The 19,153-nt window shown below is 33.6% G+C and overlaps 1 protein-coding gene across 5 annotated transcripts in view; it reads left to right on the top strand.

Moving 5' to 3' along the window:
* The window catches only part of PHF14 (PHD finger protein 14), a 208,877-nt gene that overhangs the window by 53,782 nt on the left and 135,942 nt on the right, over positions 1-19,153 (top strand). For all 5 annotated transcript variants that reach the window (XR_008420551.1, XM_019443453.2, XM_019443454.2 and 2 more), the window contains 3 exons: positions 1,753-1,856; positions 3,659-3,790; positions 17,570-17,738. Coding sequence is in view for 4 of the 5 variants with exons in the window: in XM_019443453.2 (XP_019298998.2) it covers positions 1,753-1,856; positions 3,659-3,790; positions 17,570-17,738 (405 nt within the window). In the remaining variant the exon portion in view is untranslated. The remainder of the gene's footprint in view (positions 1-1,752; positions 1,857-3,658; positions 3,791-17,569; positions 17,739-19,153) is intronic.

The following is a 19,153-nucleotide window of genomic DNA, read 5'->3' on the forward strand; positions in this document are numbered from 1 at the left end:
CTAACTAAAAAATTCTGTTTGATTAGGGCCAACTAATCCTCTGGGATAATGATAATGCCTGAAATATATCTAGAGAATTGGAAGCTGCCTACTGAGAACCTGTAGCTTAATTTGCTTGTTTTAACAGCTATCTTGTTTGCAGAACTTTTTCATTTGCTCTGATTGTCATTTGTGGTGAAGCTAAGATGTGAAGCATGAATTTGCTCCTACCACATTCTTCTTATGTGTAATTTAGCAGTTTTAGAGTCCTTGCCACATTTTTTTCTATCTTGTTCTTATGTTATATTTAGTCCCCTCTCCCCCACCTTTTTTTTTTTTTTGACATAAAATTTAAAAGGCAAACTGAAGAGATTCGTTTTTATGTTAATCTGGTTTTGAGCTATGTAAGAGATGGGTTTTGAAACTTGAGAGTCTAAAGTGTGGTTTTTCCCGTTAAGTAGATATCATTGTAGTAATGAAAAAATTTACTTTATCCTTGAGCATATCTAGCCTATTAAAGTTCTTGGTGTTAAAAAAGAAGAATCATTGCCAAATAGATTTCTTTGAATGCTTTTTTTAGTACTGTGTATAATTCATAAATTAAGGATTCATTCAAATAATCTGTTATATTTTAGAAGGAGATGGAGACTCCCTGTGGTACTGTGAAAGTAGTCTTATTTGTGAAGGAGTTTATCAAAGAAGAGATATTTTTCATTGTACTTGTTTCAGAAGTTTACAAAGGGTCAATTTATCATACAATTTGTGTGGACTTAATATTTTAGAAAATAATACATATCGGTATGTGTTGTGCTCTGCTAGCTTTCAAGATGCTTCTTTTGTGAACAGGATGTATGCGGCTTATATTACAATGAATAACATAATTTAAGAGGTGAGAAGGAGCAGTCACCTATGGAGAATTGACCTTTCTTCCTATTGATAGGTTGTTGATGGATTTGGGGAAGATTATGGTGCTTTATGTTTTATATTTAGAGAAGTTAATGTTGAGTGCAAGACTATTATTTATTTGCCAAGCTAGCATTATGTTTTGGCTTGATTTGCAAGATTGTCTCATAAGAATCTTCTATTTAGTGTAAAGCATTATGTACCATAAAAGAGCATTGTCATTTATTAAATTACTTTTAACAGAAGTTCACAAATTTCCTTGTGCAAATGTAAAATACACAGAAGAAGTAGAATTCATTTGTACCACTCGCATGACACTTTTTTCCAGTTGGTTGAACAGATGTCGGCCCACCAGGCCACCGAGAAATGACTTTGATAGATGGTTGCTGTCTCAGAAGCCAGCATACTACAGATTAGTAGAAACCCAAAAAGAATCTCATTCACTTTATGGAGAGTTTGGTCCAATAAGATAATTTTTCTAATTAACCTATGGAGCACCGTGTAGCTGGGATGTTGAGGAAAATAAACGGCTTCAATATTCTTTTTGTCAAGTGTATTGTGTGTGGTTTTTTAAAGCTCTTAAATGCTTGTCCTTGTCTTTCACTTTTTAAAGCTAAAGTAGAAGTTTAATTTTCATAATGTTTTAGTGTTTCACTGAAAAAGGATGAGAGTATGTAATTATAGATTTTTAATGAGAGTAACTGTGAGACAGAAACTCATTTTAATTCTTTTTGCTGGTGTAATAGCTGGTAAGACATTTCTCCCTCACAATTCTAGCATATTTAGTTGACTTGAGTGGCAAATAGAGGAGAATGTTGCTTTATATTTTTTCTTTAAAACAAAATAAACTGCATTTGTTCAAATCAATAGAAGTTGAACATACCGGCAATTTTGCGGGCACCCAAGGAGAGAAAACCCAGTAAAAAAGAAGGAGGCACACAAAAGACTTCTATTCTTCCTGCAGTACTTTATAGGCAAGTAATAAAATGATAACAGATTAATATTGTGTGTTTTTAAACTCATACTTTTAGTAACAAGATGCTTCAAATATTTGTGAATGGATTATGTCTGTATTAGAATTTATGTTAAATGCATTTGAAATTCATTTTATCAATACCTTTATCAAAGATGGTTTAGGTTGAATGAGAGAAGAGATTTTTGCTCCTCTTTTAATGATAAGATTAATGACTTGTATCCTTTAAATAAGTGGAGATATATGTCCAAAAGTTGCATGGAAATGAACAATCCATTGTCTTGGGGGAATTGGAAAGTGACTTTAAATAATGTAGATGATCATTTTCTTAAATAATTAAAATAATCTATTATTTAATGGGCATTTATATTTTATTTTACTTTAATGAGTTTTAGAGCTTTGCATGTGTTTTTAGGTAGTGATGGGTATCATATACAATCTGAATTACTGCCTTTGTACAGTGGTGGATAATGAAGATAAGTTCTAGATTTGAATCTGTCTATATTTTTTTATATGCTCAGTTGTAATAATTTTATTTCTAGAAGTGCTTTTGTTATTTACTTTTTTGTCTCTATCGTAATTTTGCATAGCCAAGACTTCTTGGCTCAATCTAGCTTTTCCAAACAAAATTGGTTCGTTTGGAACCACCATGCATATCACAGTGCTTCTCACTTGTCAGTACAGTTCATTTTTGTTTCAGAATGTATTGTAAATGATTTTCCTTTTTCACTTGAGTAGCACTGAGAACCAAGTACTGGTTGTCGTTGTTGCGTGTATGTGACCCTTTTTCTCTAGGATAATTTAAAACTTCAAAAATCATTTTTATTTCTTACATGGATGGGTAGCTGTTAGAGATTCTCAACAACTTTTTCTTCACACTTTATGTTCCCAATATAAAAAAACAGAGATATTCCAGTCATGGTGCCTGTGCTCTCAGGAGTAGTTAAGTTGATGTTTTGCACAAGAAAAGTTGGATTCCTTGAAAAGAAACAAAAATCCAAATAACAGTAACAACAATGCAAAATTCCCCATTCCTCACAAAAATATCAATTGGTGTACTTTTAAGACTCAAAGTCTGATTTTGAAGAGACTTATTTAGAAATGTAGCTTATTTACATGTTGAAGATTCATTGAAAGGCTTATAATTAATGTTAAAATAAACAATTTTGTTTGTAAATTAACTTCTGTAGTTTGAGAGAAGTAGAAAATTGTAAAATTTTTTTGTTTAATAGTTATGTTTCTAGAGAAAAGTTGAGCTAATATTAAATGTTTTAAGTGATAACTAAATTGAAGTAGCTGTGATGTTGAGAATACTATCTTCTTTTTTTTTTTTTTTTTTTTTAAGTTTTTTTATTTACTTAGAACAAGCAAGGGAAGGGCAGAGAGAGGGAGACAGTGAATCCCAAGCAGGCTTTGTGCTGTCATCCCAGAGCCCGATGCAGGGCTTGATCTCACAAACTGTGAGATCATGACCAGAGTTGAAATCAAGAGTCAGACACTTAACCAACTGAGCCAGCCAGGCATCCTGAGAATACTGTCTTATATATGCCTCTCTCTGAAAAGTTTGACTCCAGAATAATAATTATACTAGATCCAGCTATTTTTCTGTAGTCTCAAATATTTAGAACTAATAATTATTGATGTTACAAAGAGGCACATTTGAAGAAAAAAAAACACTTGATTTTAACAGAAGAAACATTAATCCCAAGGTGAAATTTTAAAATTTAAAAAAATGTGCTATAAATAGCTGTTTCACTAAAATAATTATTATTCTAATCATTTATTTGCTGCCTTTATTCAAAGTTGTGGAATTTGTAAGAAGAACCATGATCAGCATCTTCTTTTATTGTGTGATACCTGTAAACTCCATTACCACCTTGGGTGTCTGGATCCCCCTCTTACAAGGATGCCAAGGAAGACCAAAAACAGTTACTGGTAAGTAAAATGAAAGAGATTTTAATGGTAGAACTGGTTTGCTCTCTGTTTCAATAGTATAAGATGAAGTGTTATGTCCTATTTCATAATGAAGTTTTTAGCACATTTTTAATTGATATTTTAATATTTTTCCAACTTTGTTGAAGTATTAATGACAATTAAAAATTATATTTAAGATATACAACTTAATGATTTGATATACTTACACATTGTAAAATAATCACCAGCATCAGACGAATTAACATATCTGTCACTTCACATTAGTTCCCATTTTCTATTTTGTGGTGAGAACACTTCAGACATAAATATTTATTATAATATTATATGAATAAATCTGTAATAGTTTTTTTGAGAAATGAATTTTAAGTTAATTGAGGCTGTTGTGATATCTTATCAATAGTTAAGGCATAAATTCTGTCTCAGGTGTTTTAATTCTCTTTATTATAAGAATTTCTCTAATGCTTTTTGTTTTGAAATTGAATGAATTTATCAGGAACTTGCCTCCATATTCATGCTTTTATTTGTAATTAAATTAGTTTCACCCAAGGTTTTACTTGTGGTATTTGTCATTTATGTTAGTTCTGTTTAAGTTTAACCATTCTTTGCAAATCTAGAAACATTTGACATACGTTTCTAAGGTGTTTTTTTTTTTTTTTATTAACTTAGGTATATTGCATAACTACAGATGTTTTATAAAAGCTTATGTATGATGAATTGTATCCTTTCCTTAATTCTAGTTCAAGGGAGAGAGATATGCTCAAATTTTAATAGGCTGATTCTATATAGGAAAAATATAGGACATGGAAAACTTTGGAATAAACATCAGTATTGTGTTTAGACAAATTACCTTTCTACTTTTAGAAAAGAGTAAACCCCAGGTTCTTAAATGATAATCTATATAAAAAGTCATGTGTTTGTGAAACACATTAAGCATGTTTTTTGACTTCATTGTTTCATCTCATAAAGCAATCTCTGTTTATTTTATTAGGAAGCTTCTATTGTTTCACCATTTTCACAGGATTGCTTTTTCATAGTGTTCTTTTATCAGTTTGTCTTGAGAGAGTCCTACTAGTCTGCCCTTTTCGAGTATAGTGGAGTTTATGTATATACTTTTTGATATGTGCTTTTGAAACCAGAGTTTACTAAGAAAATGCTGTAGCTTATTAGAATGCCAGCAGTGGTAATAAGCATCCTAGGTGGGTGTTTATAAATTGAAAGCCAGTTTGGTAGTCTCCAGGGCCAGGGTGCTTTGATATGGAGAGATGCAGTTCTCTACTTAAATGAGATTATGAACTTTTCTAATATTGCTCTGCTTGCAGAGTTCTGGTTTCCAGTGTGTAAGTTTCTGGAAGAACTTCAGATGAAAATGCATTGGTTGCCTCGGATGTTTTAGTGAAAGTTCTCCCCAAAAGACCTAAAAGTACTTAGGGTCCTATGCATTGGTTGCAGTGTTTTAAAGTAAAAGTAGAAGCTAATATTGGAACAAAGTGAAGTCTTCAATATCTTCTAGTTTCCAGTTATCAGATTTCCTTTGGCCTCTGTAATCAACTTAGTTTTGCTGAGCAATTAATTGAGTGTATTGGTTTTGGAGTAAATTTTATAGAATTATATTTTTCTTTAGTGTATCTCAAATGTGAGAGGCACTTTTTTCTTTTTAACATTTGCAGTTTATTTTTGAAGTTATATGAAAGATAATAAACATTAAAACAGTTTCACTTCCTAAATATTTTATTATTACCTATGGTCTTTACCTAAGTCTATTGTATATGTGTGGTAGAAAAACTGTAATGGTGTGCTACTATGCATCTTTCCCCCATTCTGCATTCTCTGATGCCTTTTTGGTACTTGGATATTGGCTATGGTTAGGAGTATTTGTACTGCAGAAATTGACAAATGCTACAAATTATCACTTTTTTTCCATAGAGAGCTAGGTGTTAGATATTTACTAACACACCACTAATCCTAACCCCTGCTTTGTTTCTGTTTAGTTCTTCTCAGTCTTTTTCTTAGGAAAAGAGGTTCTAGAAAGGTCCTTTCCTCTTAGGGAAAGGGTTCCTGGACCTTTATCTCATGACTGGGCCTGTTACTGGCTTAAATTTCTACAAAGCCTACTGGTATACATTTCTGAATGTCACCAATCACTGCTTTTGCTGTCTTTATGCTGTGTGCACTTGGTAACTCCCTTTCTGGTATGCCCCTTTATGTTCACTGCTAGCTAGAATTACTATGCAATCTTTCCTTCTCAAATACTGTGTTCGGCATGATAGACTAAGCACCTGCTGTCTTAGCTTTTCTCTCCTCCCAGTATCAGCACTGCTTTTGGAAGATACTAGTTTGAGATCTAGATGCTTTCTGTTTGGTCCACACCACAATAGTTGATTGGTTATGCTGGACTGATTTAAGACATGTAACAGGAAAGAAGAAATGGATAAAGATGCAGAAGTAATTATTGGTGGAGAGTAGGGAAGTTGAATAAGTTCACATTAGACAGGCTCTGACTTTTCAGTGAAATAGAAGTAGTCTGTGGAGAGGTAAAGGACCTGGGGTGGTGATGGGAACTTAAGAAGACAGGAGATAGTTTCCAACAGTTACTGTGGGAAAAAAAAAATAGATAAACGACCTGCTGAGGCCATATATATACATATATATATATGTGTGTGTGTGTGTATATATATATATAGATATGTGTATATATATATATATACACACACACACATATATATATATGCATATGTATGTATATATATATGTGTATATGTGTATGTGTTTGTATATATATATAGTATATACTGAACAGGAATGTTCAGTGAATTAGTTTAGTAAGTTTGGTTAATTGCTTTTTCTCCAGTGATGCTCAGCTGTCCAGGAGCAGGAGAGGAGAGAAACCCAGGAACTTCTAAGGTTGGATTAGGGGTGGACAAATCAGATGAAGAGTGCTTGGTGGATGGGGAATTTGGCAGGTGATAGACTAGTGAAAGTATACTGTTTGGATTTACTTCTAGTGTTAGAAATCTATTTTGTCTTGCTTTGAGTTTATGTTATCTTGGTATGTTTCTTTTTAATATATGATCTTGTATACTGCCTTACATTCTTCTAAGACAAGCGTAATACTGTATAAATTAGTAAGGGTTTGATTTAGTAGAATAGCTCAAATAATAAGTAATTCTTTTAATTTTAGAGTAATCTATGTTTCCACCACCCACCTGATCAGAATTTGTCTTGCTTTTTCTAATTAAAGAATATTCTGGGGGCGCCTCGGTAGCAATTGGTTAAGTGTTTGTCTCTTAGTTTAAGTTCAGGTCATGGTCTCATGGTTTCTGAGTTTGAGGCCTGTGTTGGGCTCCATGCTGGCAGTGGAGAACCTGCTTGGGATTCTCTCTCTGTCTCTCTCTCTCTCTCTCCCTCCCTCCCTCCCTCTCCCTCTCTGCTCCTCCCCTGCCCCCACCCTCATTCACTCTCTCTTTCTCAAAATAAAAAGGAATATTCTGAAGGGTATTATTTGACAATTAGATAATTGAGTAATATATATTATATCCTTTTATTCTTTGGGTATACTTTTGTTTATTCTCTTAAGATAAAAGAAAATCTATAGCACAAACCCTTCAGTGAAGAATTTACGGAAGGTTTCTTCCCCTGTTTTTCATAATTTATCCTCCCTTTCTTCCATTAACTCTTTTCCTTTTTTATTGAGAGATAATTGACATAAAATATTGGATTAGTTTTAGGTGTACATATTGTGAAATGATTACCACAGTAAGTTAGCATCCATTCCTATACATAGTGACTTTTTTTTTTTTGTCTTTATGATAAGGACTTTTAAGATCTACTCTCTTGGTAACTTTAAAATACACAATACAGTATTAGTAACTCTAGTCATCATGTTGTATGTTACATCTCCAGGACTTATTTATGTTTTAATTGGGATTTTATACCTTTTGACCACCTTTACCCCTTTAGCACCCACCTCCTGGCCTCTGGCAACCACCAATCTGTATTCTTTATTTATGAGTTTAAAAAACTCATAAATATGGAGTTTAAAAAAATACTCCATATATAAGTGAGATCATACAATATTTGCTTTTGACTTATTTAGCATAATTCCCTCAAGGTCCGTATATGCTGTTGCGAATGGCTAGGATTTTCTTCTTTTTTATGGCTGAATAATATTCCATTATATATATCTCTCTCCCACAGTTTATTTTATCCATTCACTCATCAATAGACACAGGGTGTTTCCATATTTTTGCTATTTTAAATAATGATACATGAACATTGGAATATAGATATTTTTCAAGGTAGTGATTTTCCCTTGGCTGTATACTGAGAAGTGGACTTGCTGGATCATATAGGCATTCTATTTTTAATTTTTTGAAGAACCTCCATACTATTTTTCATAGTGTCTGCACCAGTATACTTCCCTGCTAACAGTGTCTGAGCGTCCCCTTTTTTCCACACTTATTATTTCTTATCTTTTTGATGACAGTTGTGCTAACAGAGTTGATGTGATAGTTCATTGTGGTTTAGGCACCAGTGAAAATTTTCCTCTAAAAAGAGGAGAAAATATGGGAAAAGGCTTAGAGATGAGGGAAGAAACAAATTGTGGTATGGAATCTTTGAAGACCGAAGGAAGTAAGTTGTAAAGGCAAAAAAAAAAAAAAAAAAAAAAGGCAAAACATGAATTATGTATAATATTTGAGGAATAAAGTGTCATTGCATTTATTACATTTAATGACTCATAAAATCCTTTTTTCTCTGATGTATGCAAATAAGTTTTTCTATAAATTGAATTAGTCTTCTTCCTTGTCTTAGCATTAATGAATGAAATATTTTTTCTTTGGTAGTTAAAAATTTTTAACCCCCCTTCTGAACATAAGTTGCAATGTATGGTGTAGGAGATGAAGAAGATACAGCAAATGAGAAAATCTCTTGGCATTTCATTTCAGTATGAAGGTTGTTCTTTTCTATAAATTCCTGACATGAACTTTTATTACTTTAAAATTCCTTTTTAATTAATTCAATATTTGATTACCTAAGATTATTTTTAATATTTTGCATGGGAATTATAAATTACAGGATTCTCTAACCCTTGGTAGAATATATTAAGTAAAAATACAGAGGATTAAATATATAGGATAGCAGCTTAGTGGGTTATTACAAGAAGCCAGGTATGTGTTTTGACATTATGAAAGATAATTATGACTTTACCCCTAAATAATACTTAATAACATTGAATTGGACAGGCCTTGGCTTTATCCTAGATCATTATTTCTTAGGACCTTTTGTACTGATTAGTGTGGAAAATATGCTTTTTCATATCTTAAAGGATACATAAAAGAGACTTTAGTATTTAATACATTGTTGGAAAAATTTCAAGTAGTGTGTCCATCTATGTGACTCTATACTGTAACTATCGTGTCAGTTGTTTTGAAAAGAAATAGATAAATTTCTTCATTGGTGGTTATATTTTGTTTTGATTTTCTGCGTTGTTCAATGTTTTGTGGAGTTCAGGGAATAATGGTACTACTGTCAGAAGGCTCTAATGCAAGTTTTTTTGTTACTTAAATGTATTACTTTTGGTGAGGATGAGAAATGACCATGAGAAGTTAGAGAATGTTCTCACAAGGGTTATAGTTACAAAATGAGAAACAAAAGGGAAAAAAACTCAATTAAAAAAACAACAACAATGATTTGTCCTAAAAAAGGGATTTGTTTCTATACCCCAGAAATTCATGTATATTAAAAATGAATTGGAACTGTCTGAGAAAATTTGGCTACATTTCACATCAACTGGTAGAAATGATCACTTAAGGTTATAATCTGTAAATACAAGGAACTGGCCCTTTTCTGTGATATAACTTGATATCTTTCTATAGGCATTTCTGTTTTAATGTTTGTTGTATTTGTTACTATTTACTAATGGTATTTAACGTTTGTGGGGTTTTCACAATTTAGGACTGCCAATAGATTATTTCAAAATATATTAATTATTTCAGTTAGGAGATATGTTTAGGTGTTTAGTTCTCATACCAGTCTTTGATCTTTTAATCTTTCAAGAGGGACAAAACAGGAACAATTTAGTGTATTACATTTTATTTGTATTTTAATTTTGATGGTAATCTGTGAATTCAAGGAGTAAAGTGCTTGGAATAGACATAAAAATTTTTAAGTAACACATGATAAATTATTTCCTTGTTTTTTCCTTATTGGTCAACTTTTTTAGTGTTAAAATGTTGCTTGTCAATTTTGGTTAAATGGGAACTTTTAGATACTAAAATCAATGCCTTCAATATAAATTTGTATTTTGGCAATTAATGTATATGTCTTCATAACACATGGTATATTGCATTTAACTCTTACTGGAGTTCAAAGTTTAAAGCTGTTACTTATAAAAAATAAATATTAGTTTGGTAATGTTTACTTTATTAATGAGCGAAAGGTGTGAATTTTGACTTCACATGGCAAGAAATCTTCGAAAATACTTGGTAAGAGAAATCTAAGATGCATTCAGAGGTATTGGTGTAAACTGAGGATATTGATATAAACTAAGAGTACTGATACATAAACTAAATATCAAACATAATTTTATCTTATAACCATATTTATAAAGATAACTATAAATTAGACTTTGAAAGAAATACTTCCTGATCATTCTTTTAAATTTGAAGAAAATATTTGGAAACTGTTTTACTTTTAACAGCTTCTTATATGTTTTTAAATGGGTTTTTATAATGGGGAATATCAAGATTTTCAACATTTTGTAGACTTGCTGTCCAAGTGTCCAAATGTTAGCCACTAGCCACATGTAACAACTTGAATTTAAATTGATTAAAATCAAAATTAAAAAAATCAGATCCTCAGTCACATTAGCCACATACAAGTACCCAGTAGCTATATATGTCTAGTGGCTATTGTACTGGATAGTGCAGTTATAGAGAATTCTAACATCATATAAAGTTCTACTGAACAGCACTGATATAGACTGAAGTTTCAGGGTTAATTATATTTTAGTGTAACTAATGTTTTTTCAAATATTTTATTGTAGCAAAATACATATAACATGAAACTTACCATCTTAATCATTTCTAAGTGTAAAAATTAAAAGTCTACATATTAAACAGCAGCTCCCTATTCCTCCCTCACCTCCATCCCCTGGCAAGCACCATTCTACTTTCAGTTTCTGTGATTTTAACTACTGTCATAAGTACCTCATGTAAGTGGAAATCATACAGTATTTTTCATTGTGATTAGCTTATTTCAGTTAGAGTAAGGTCTTCAAGTTCATCGATACTGTAGCATATTGCAGAATGCTCTTTGTTGTTAAAGCTGAATGGTAGTCCATGATATCTGTACCACATTTTCCTTATCCATTTATCAGTAGTTACTAGGGTTACTCCTACAGCTACTCCTACAGTGAATAATGCTTCTATGAACATGGGTGTACAGATGTCTCTTTGAGACTGGATTATATGGTAATTCTCCTTTTAATTTTTTGAGGAACCACCATACTGCTTTCCAAAGCAGATATACCATCAGCAGCAGTACCATCAGCAGTGTATAAGTGTTCCAATTTCTCTATATCCTTGCCAGCACTTAATATTTCTGTTTTGATAATAGCCATCCTATTGGATGTGAGGTGGTATCTCATTATAGTTTTGATTTTCATTTCCGTAATGATTAGTAATGTTTAGCTCCTTTTCCTGTGCTTGTTGGTCATTTGTGTATATTTGTATATCTAATTTAAATCCTTCTTTAACATGCACGTGGACTTCAAAAACAGGTATAATGTTAGCTTTTAGGGTATTAATTTTTTTAATGTATTCATCTCTTACATTACGTAAAAAGTGAAATTACAAACTATTGTTATAATACCAGCTTTTATAATTGATCATGCATTAACCTTTATTGAGATCTTTATTTTTCCATAATAGCTCTGAGTTGCTGTCTAGTTTCCTTTTTTGTTTTCTTTTTTCTTTTTCTTTTTACTCTGCAGGGCTCTCTTGAGCATTTCTTGTAGGACAGGTCTGGTGATAACAAACTCCCCCAGCTTTCGTTTGTCTAGGACTGTCTTAATTTCTCTCACTCTTTTGAAGGACAGTTTTGCTGGACATAGGATTCTTGGTTGACAGGGTTTTTTTTTTTTTTTTTCTTTTTTCTTTTAGCATTTTGAATATATTAATCCACTGCCTTCTGGCCTCCAAAATTTCTGATGAGAGATCTGCTTATAATCTTACTGAGGTTCCTTTATATGTGATGATTCTGAATTTCTGTCTTTATGCTTTCAAGATTTTCTTTGGGTCTTTTTCTTTGGAAATACTGATTATAATATGTCTTGGTGTGGGATTCTTTGAGTTTATCTTCCTTGGTATTTGCTGAGCTTCTTGGATGTTTATATTAACATCTTTCATCAAACTTTGGGAAGTTTTCAGTCATTATTCAGATATTCTCCCTGTCCTTTTTCTCCTTCTGAGCCTTCCACAGTGCAGATGTTGGTCCATTTGTTGATGTCCCACATGCCTCTTAAGATCTGTTTGCTTTTCTTCAAGTTTTTTTTTTCCTTTTTGTTCCTCAGACTTTGTAATTTCCATTGTTCTTTCTTTCAAGTTTGCTGCTCAAGTCTGTCCTTCTATTTTTTTTTTCATTTTTATTTTATTTTTTTCCATTTTTTGAAAATTTAAATTTTAGTTAACATACTGTGCCATATTGGTTTCAGGAGTAGAATTCAGTGAGTCATCACTTACATACAACACCCAGTGCTCATTGCAAGTTCCTGACTTAGTATCCATCACCCATCTAGCCTATCTCCCACTCACCTCCTTCTGTCAACCCAGTTTGTTATCTATCAAGAGTCTCTTGTGGTTTGTTTCCATCTCTTATCTCCCCCACCCCTTCCGATATGTTCATCTGTTTTGTTTCTCAATTCCACACCTGAGTGAAATCATATGGTATTTGTCTTTCCCTGGGTGACTTATTTCACTGAGCATAATATATTCTAGCTTCATGTCATTGCAAATGGCAAGATTTCATTCTTTTTGATGGCTAATATTTCATTGTATATATATGTGTGTGTGTGTGTGTGTGTGTGTGTGTATACACATATATATAATATTCCCTTATATGTGTATATATTCCATATATGTTTGTGTGTATACACACACACCACATCTTTATCCACTCATCAATTGATAGACATTTGGGCTCTCTGCATACTTTGGCAATTGTTGATAAATGCTGATATAAACATTCAGGTGCATGTACCCCTTCGAATCTGTATTTTTGTATCCCACACTGGTGGCTGCACCAGTTTGTATTCCCGCCAGCAGTGCAAGAGGGTTCCCCTTTCTCTGCATCCTCACCACCACCTGTTGTTTATTGTGTTGTTAATTTTAGCCATTCTTACAGGTGTAAGGTGATATCACACTGTGGTTTTGATTTGTATTTCCCTGATGATGAGTGATGTTGAGCATCTTTTCAAGTGTCTGTTAGCCATCTGGATGTCTTCTTTGGAAAAATGACTATGCATGTCTTCTGTCCATTTCTTCACTGGATTATTTGTTTTTTGGGTGTTGAGTTTGATCAGTTATTTACAGATTTTGGATCCTAACCCTTTACCTGATATGACATTTGCAAGTATCTTCTCCCATTCCGTCAGTTGCCTTTTAGGTTTGCTGATTGTTTCCTTCACTGTGCAGAAGCTTTTTCTCTTGATGAGGTCCCAATAGTTCATTTTTGCTTATGTTTCGCTTGCCTTTGGCGACATGTCTAGTAAGAAGTTGCTACAGCTGAGGCTGAAGAGGTTTCTGCTGGTGTTCTTCTCTAGGATTTTGGTGGTTTCCTATCTCACATTTAGGTCTTTCATGCATTTTGAATTTATTTTTGTGTATGGTGTAAGAAAATGGTCCAGTTTTCCCAACACCATTTGTTGTAGAGACTGTCTTTTTTTTCATTGCATATTCTTTCCTGCTTTGTCAAAGATTAGTTGACCATGTAGTTGTGGGTCCATTTCTGGGTTTTCTGTTCTGTTCCATTGATCTGTGTCTGTTTTTGTGCTAGTACTATACTGTCTTTGCAATAGCTTTGTAATACAGCTTGAAATCTGGATTCGTGATGCCTCCAGTTTTAATTTTCTCTTTCAGGATTGCTTTGACTCTTTGGGGTCTTTTTTGGTTTCATACAGATTTTAAGATTGTTTGCTCTAGCTCTGTGAAAAATGCTGGTGGTAGTTTGATAGGAATTGCATTAAATGTGTAGATTACTTTGGGTAGTGTAGACATTTTAACAATGCTTTTTCTTCTAGTTCATGAACATGAAATGCTTTTCCATTTCTTTGTGTCCTCTTCAATTTATTTTAAAATTGTTCTATAATTTTCAGAGTATAAATCTTTTACCTTGTTAATTTATTCCTAGGTATCTTATTGTGTCTGGTGCAATTGCAAATGGGATCGATTCCTTGATTTTTTTTTTTTTTTCTGCTGCATCATTATTGGCATACAGAAATGCAACAGATATCTGCACATTGATTTTATATCCTGAGATGTTGCTGAATTCATGTGTTGGTTATAGCAATGTTTTGGTAGAATCTTTTGGGTTTTCTCCATAGAGTGTCATGTTGTCTGTGAAGAGTGAATTTTGACTTCTTTCTTGCTGATTTGGATACATTTTCTTTTTGTTGTCTGATTGCTGAGGCTAAGACTTCCAATACTGTGTTAAATAGTAATGGTGAGAGTGGACATCTGTGTCTTATTTCTGACTGTAGGAGAAAGGTTCTCAGTTTTTCCCCATTGAGGATGATATTAGCTATGGGTCTTTTGTATATGGCTTTTATCGTGTTGAGGTATGTTCCATTTATCCAAACTTTATGGACGTTTTTATTAAGAATGGATGCTTTATTTTGTCAGATGCTTTTTCTGCATCTATTGACAGGATCTTATAGTTTTCATCCTTCCTTTTATTAATGTGGTGTATCACAGTGATTAATTTGTGGATATTGAACCACCCCAGCAGCCCAGGGATAAATCCCACTTGATCATGGTGAATAATTCTTTTCATGTACTGTTGATTTTGATTTGCTAATACATTCATGTTCATCAGGGATATTGGCCTGTAATTCTTTTTAGTGGGGTCTTTGTCCAGTTTGGGAATCGAAGTAATGCTGGCCTCATAGATTGAGTTTGGAAGTTACCCTTCTATTTCTATTTTTTAGAACAGTTTGAGAAGAATAGGTATTAACCATGCTTTAAATGTTTGGTAGAGGGGCGCCTGGGTGGCTCAGTCGGTTGAGCATCTGACTTCGGCTCAGATCATGATCTCACGGTCTGTGAGTTTGAGCCCTGCATCGGGCTCTGTGCTGACAGCTCAGAGCTTGGAACCTGCTTCAGATTCTGTGTGTCTATCTCTCTCTGTCCCTCCCTTGCTCATGCTCTGTCTCTCTCTATGTCAAAAATAAATAAACAATAAAAAAAAATATTTGGTAGAATTTCCCTGGGAAGCCATCTGGCCTAGGACTCTTGTTTGTTGGGAGATTTTTGATTACTGATTCAATTTCTTTGCTGGTTATGGGCCTATTCAAATTTCTATTCTTTCTGCTTTAGTTTTGGTAGTTTGTGAATTTCTAGGAATTTTTCCATTTCTTCCAGATTGCCTATTTTGTTAAAATGTAATTTTTCATGGTATTCTCTTATGATCGTTTGTACTTCTTTGGTGTTGGTTGTGATCTCTCCTCTTTCATTTGTGATTTTATCTATTTGATAAGTCTGGGTAGGGGTTTATCAATTTTGTTAACTCTTTCAGAGAACCAGCTTTTGGTTTTGTTGATCTTTTCTACTGTTTTGTTTGTTTTTATATATTTTATTTCTGCTCTAATCTTTATTATCTCCCTTCTGCTGACTTTAGGCTTTATTTGCTGTTTTCTAGCTCCTTTAGGTGTGAGGATAGGTTGTGTAGTTGGAAATCTGCCTTTTTTTTTTTTTTTTTAAGTAAAGTTTATTTATTTTGAGAGAGAGAACATGTAAACAGGGGAGGGGCCGAGAGAGAGGGAGAGAGAATCCTAAGCAGGCTCTGTGCTGTCCATAAGGAGCCCAATGCAGGTCTCATTCTCACGACCTGAGCTGGAATCAAAAGTCAGACTCTTAACTATCTGTGCCATCTATGTGCCCCTGGAAATCTACCCTTGTAATCCTTTTAGTAAATTTTCCATTTCAGTTATTATACTTTTCATCTACAGAATTTCTTTTTCATTTATTTTTAGGCTTTCTGTCTCTTTATTGATATTTCTATTTTGTTAATAAATTGTTTCTTGTCTTTTCCCACAATCTCTGTTAGTTAATTGAACATTTAAAGAATAATTCTTTGTCTTGTAGATCTGCCATCAGGTTTTCTGGGACAGTTTCTGTTAAATTTTTTTTCTCTTTTAATGGACCATACTTTCCTTTTCCTATTTCTTGTGGGGTTTTTGTCAAAAACTGGACATTTGAGTTTAATAATGTAATAACTTCAGAAATGAGATTTTCTCCATTCCCAGCATTTGCTGTTTTGTTAGTTTTTGTTTGTTTGTTGTTTTTATTATAGTGTGCTATCTCTCTGCTAAGGATCAGACTGAGGTATAAACTTGCAGTCTTCTCATATGTTTTCTAAGCCTTTCCCTGGGCAAGGGTGGCCACTTTCTAATTTTTCTTGTATATGCACTTATGTTTTGAATGTCTATATCTTTAATGTCTGGCTCCCAAAAGAGGACAAAGAGAAAAATGAAGGTGGAAATAAATGACAGTGGTCTTTTAAGTACTGGAAGTCATTTCAGGCCAAGTGGGGGGTCACATATAGCAGGGTTCTTACACAGAGAAACAGAACTCTGAGGTTCCTCTTTCTAGGAAGCAGCTTTATTTGTGCCACCTGGACTCAGCGGGTTAAGATCCCAAAAAGGCTGAGTCCCGAGTGCAGCAGGGTATAGCCTTTTATGCAACTTCTACTTCTTTGTCTCCCATATATGGTGACACATATAGTCTGATTGGACACATTTCAAGTTACAGAGTTGTGTCAGAGCTATACATACCTGTATAGGAGTTGATTGGGTCACATTGCCTTCCTTTGTTCTGAGAAGCCTCCACTACATTCTTTAGGGAGGGTCCTTACCACACACCTACCTCTTTGTACTTCTGTGATCAGAAGCAGTAATTCCCAATCAGAGTATGGATTCCCAATATTTGGAGGACATGGTTTGTTTTGGCTATCCTGGTTCTTACTGACTGTATGTAAGCCACTGCAGGAATATGTGTACAACTGCCTGCCATGTGACTTGGTTGGAGGTTGGGTAGTGTTGACTGCTGAGAAATGAAATTAACAGAAATTAATGGTGATTTACCTGTGCTAGCCTTTCCCTGGAATTTACAAGCCTTCAGTAGAATCCAGAGTTCTAAAATAATTGTATTAAAGAAAATCTGCCAGTGCAGTTTTTTTCTAGGTGGAGAGACACATTTCTGTTGCTTTGGATTGTGCCACCAGTGCTGAAATCTCTTACATGGGTTTACTTAAACATGTAGCATTATTGCATGTGTTCTTATGATACTTACAGAGTACATGGAATTGCTTTGTACATTTACTATTGACATTCTTATAGGAGTGTATGTACCTCTCTGTATGTAGTCATTGTATACCCTGTGGTCACACATACTCGTATATAGTTTCATATATTCTTCACATCTACCTGAATTTTGTATTAATAGAAACCATAGCTAACACTAGAAGATAAAAATAAACGTATGAACTTACATTTTTTTCTTTATATAGGCAGTGTTCAGAATGTGACCAGGCAGGGAGCAGTGACATGGAAGCAGACATGGCCATGGAAACCTTACCAGATGGTACCAAACGATCAAGAAGGCAGATTAAGGAACCAGTGAAATTTGTTCCACAGGACATGCCCCCAGAACCCAAGAAGATTCCAATAAGAAATACGGTAATTTTTTCCCGGTTTATCATAATCATCACAAACTTCTGAGGGCAAAATTCTGAGGCCAGTTTGTTGTTTTACATTATGAAATATACCATACATAACTGAGAATTTATGCTTTATATATTCAACTTAAAGCATAATAATAATGAATACCCACTGTATCCACTGACCTGCTTCAAAAATAAACAGTAACAAAGCCTGATGTCCCCTGTGAATCCCTTGGTAATTTCATTCTTACCTGGCTAGCACAGAGATCACCTCCTTCCTCAACTTTATATTTCTCATTCTTTTCTTTTTTTTTTAGTAATGACTTTCCAAATGTGTGTATTTGTAAATAATACATAGTTTTGCAGTTTTTAAATTTTGTATGAATGGAGTCAGGCTTTTCCTTTTGGTATTTGTTAATTTGACCAGTTTTTTTTTGTTTTTAAGTTTATTATTTTGAGAGAGAGAGCTTGAGCAGGGGAGAGGAAGAGAGAGAGGGGGAGAAAGAATCTGAAGCAGGCTCTGTGCTGTCAGCACAGAGCCCAATGAGGGGCTTGAACTAACGAACCATGAGCTCATGACCCGAGCAGAAATCAAGAGTCAGATGCTCAACCAACTGAGCCTCCCAGGTGCCCCTAGCCAAATTTTGTTGATGTGATTCATAAATACTGATCTGTGTAGTTACAGTTCATTTATTTTTACTAATGTGTAGTATTTTTTATTAAAACAATAGATCATATGTTTTATTCTTTAGATTGGCAGTTTTATTTCCATCTTTTTTCTTTTGTAAACAACTCTGTTTTGAATATTTTTGTAAATGTCTCCTGCAGCATGCTAACAAGGAGTTAGGATATATACCAAGGTGTTCATTTGCTTAGTTATCGGATATGTGCGTCTTCAGTTTTGCTAGTTAATTCCACTGTGTTTTAAACCAGTTTATATTCATAGCAATGAATAATCTTACTATTGGTCCCTAAACTTATTTTGTGCAATATTTTAATGCTTTCCAATGCAATACATGTAAAATAGCATATCATTTTATTTTGTATTTGTCTCAATACTAATGACTTTGAGTATCTATGTATTTTATCTATTAGGAAATGTAAATGCAAGTCTTCTCCGATTTTTCTATGAGGTTGTTAGTCTATTTCTCATCACAAAATTTTTGAGGTTAGAGTTTAAACAATTTCTTCCAGAAAGTATTTATATTTGTTATTACCAGGTGCCGGTGAGGTGTACTAACCTAAGACCATTTTATTATTTTATTTATTTTTAAATGTTTGTTTATTATTTATTTTAAGAGAGAGAAAGAGAGTTAGTGGGGAGAGGGGCAGAGAGATAGGAGAGAGAAAATCCCAAGTATGCTCCATGCTGTCAGTGCAGAGCCCATCATGGGGCTCAATCTCATGAACTCTGAGATCATGACCTGAGCC

Source organism: Panthera pardus, unplaced genomic scaffold (genome assembly GCF_024362965.1).
Source record: "Panthera pardus isolate Hobbes unplaced genomic scaffold, ASM2436296v1 HiC_scaffold_8, whole genome shotgun sequence".
NCBI classification, from domain to species: Eukaryota; Metazoa; Chordata; class Mammalia; order Carnivora; family Felidae; genus Panthera; species Panthera pardus.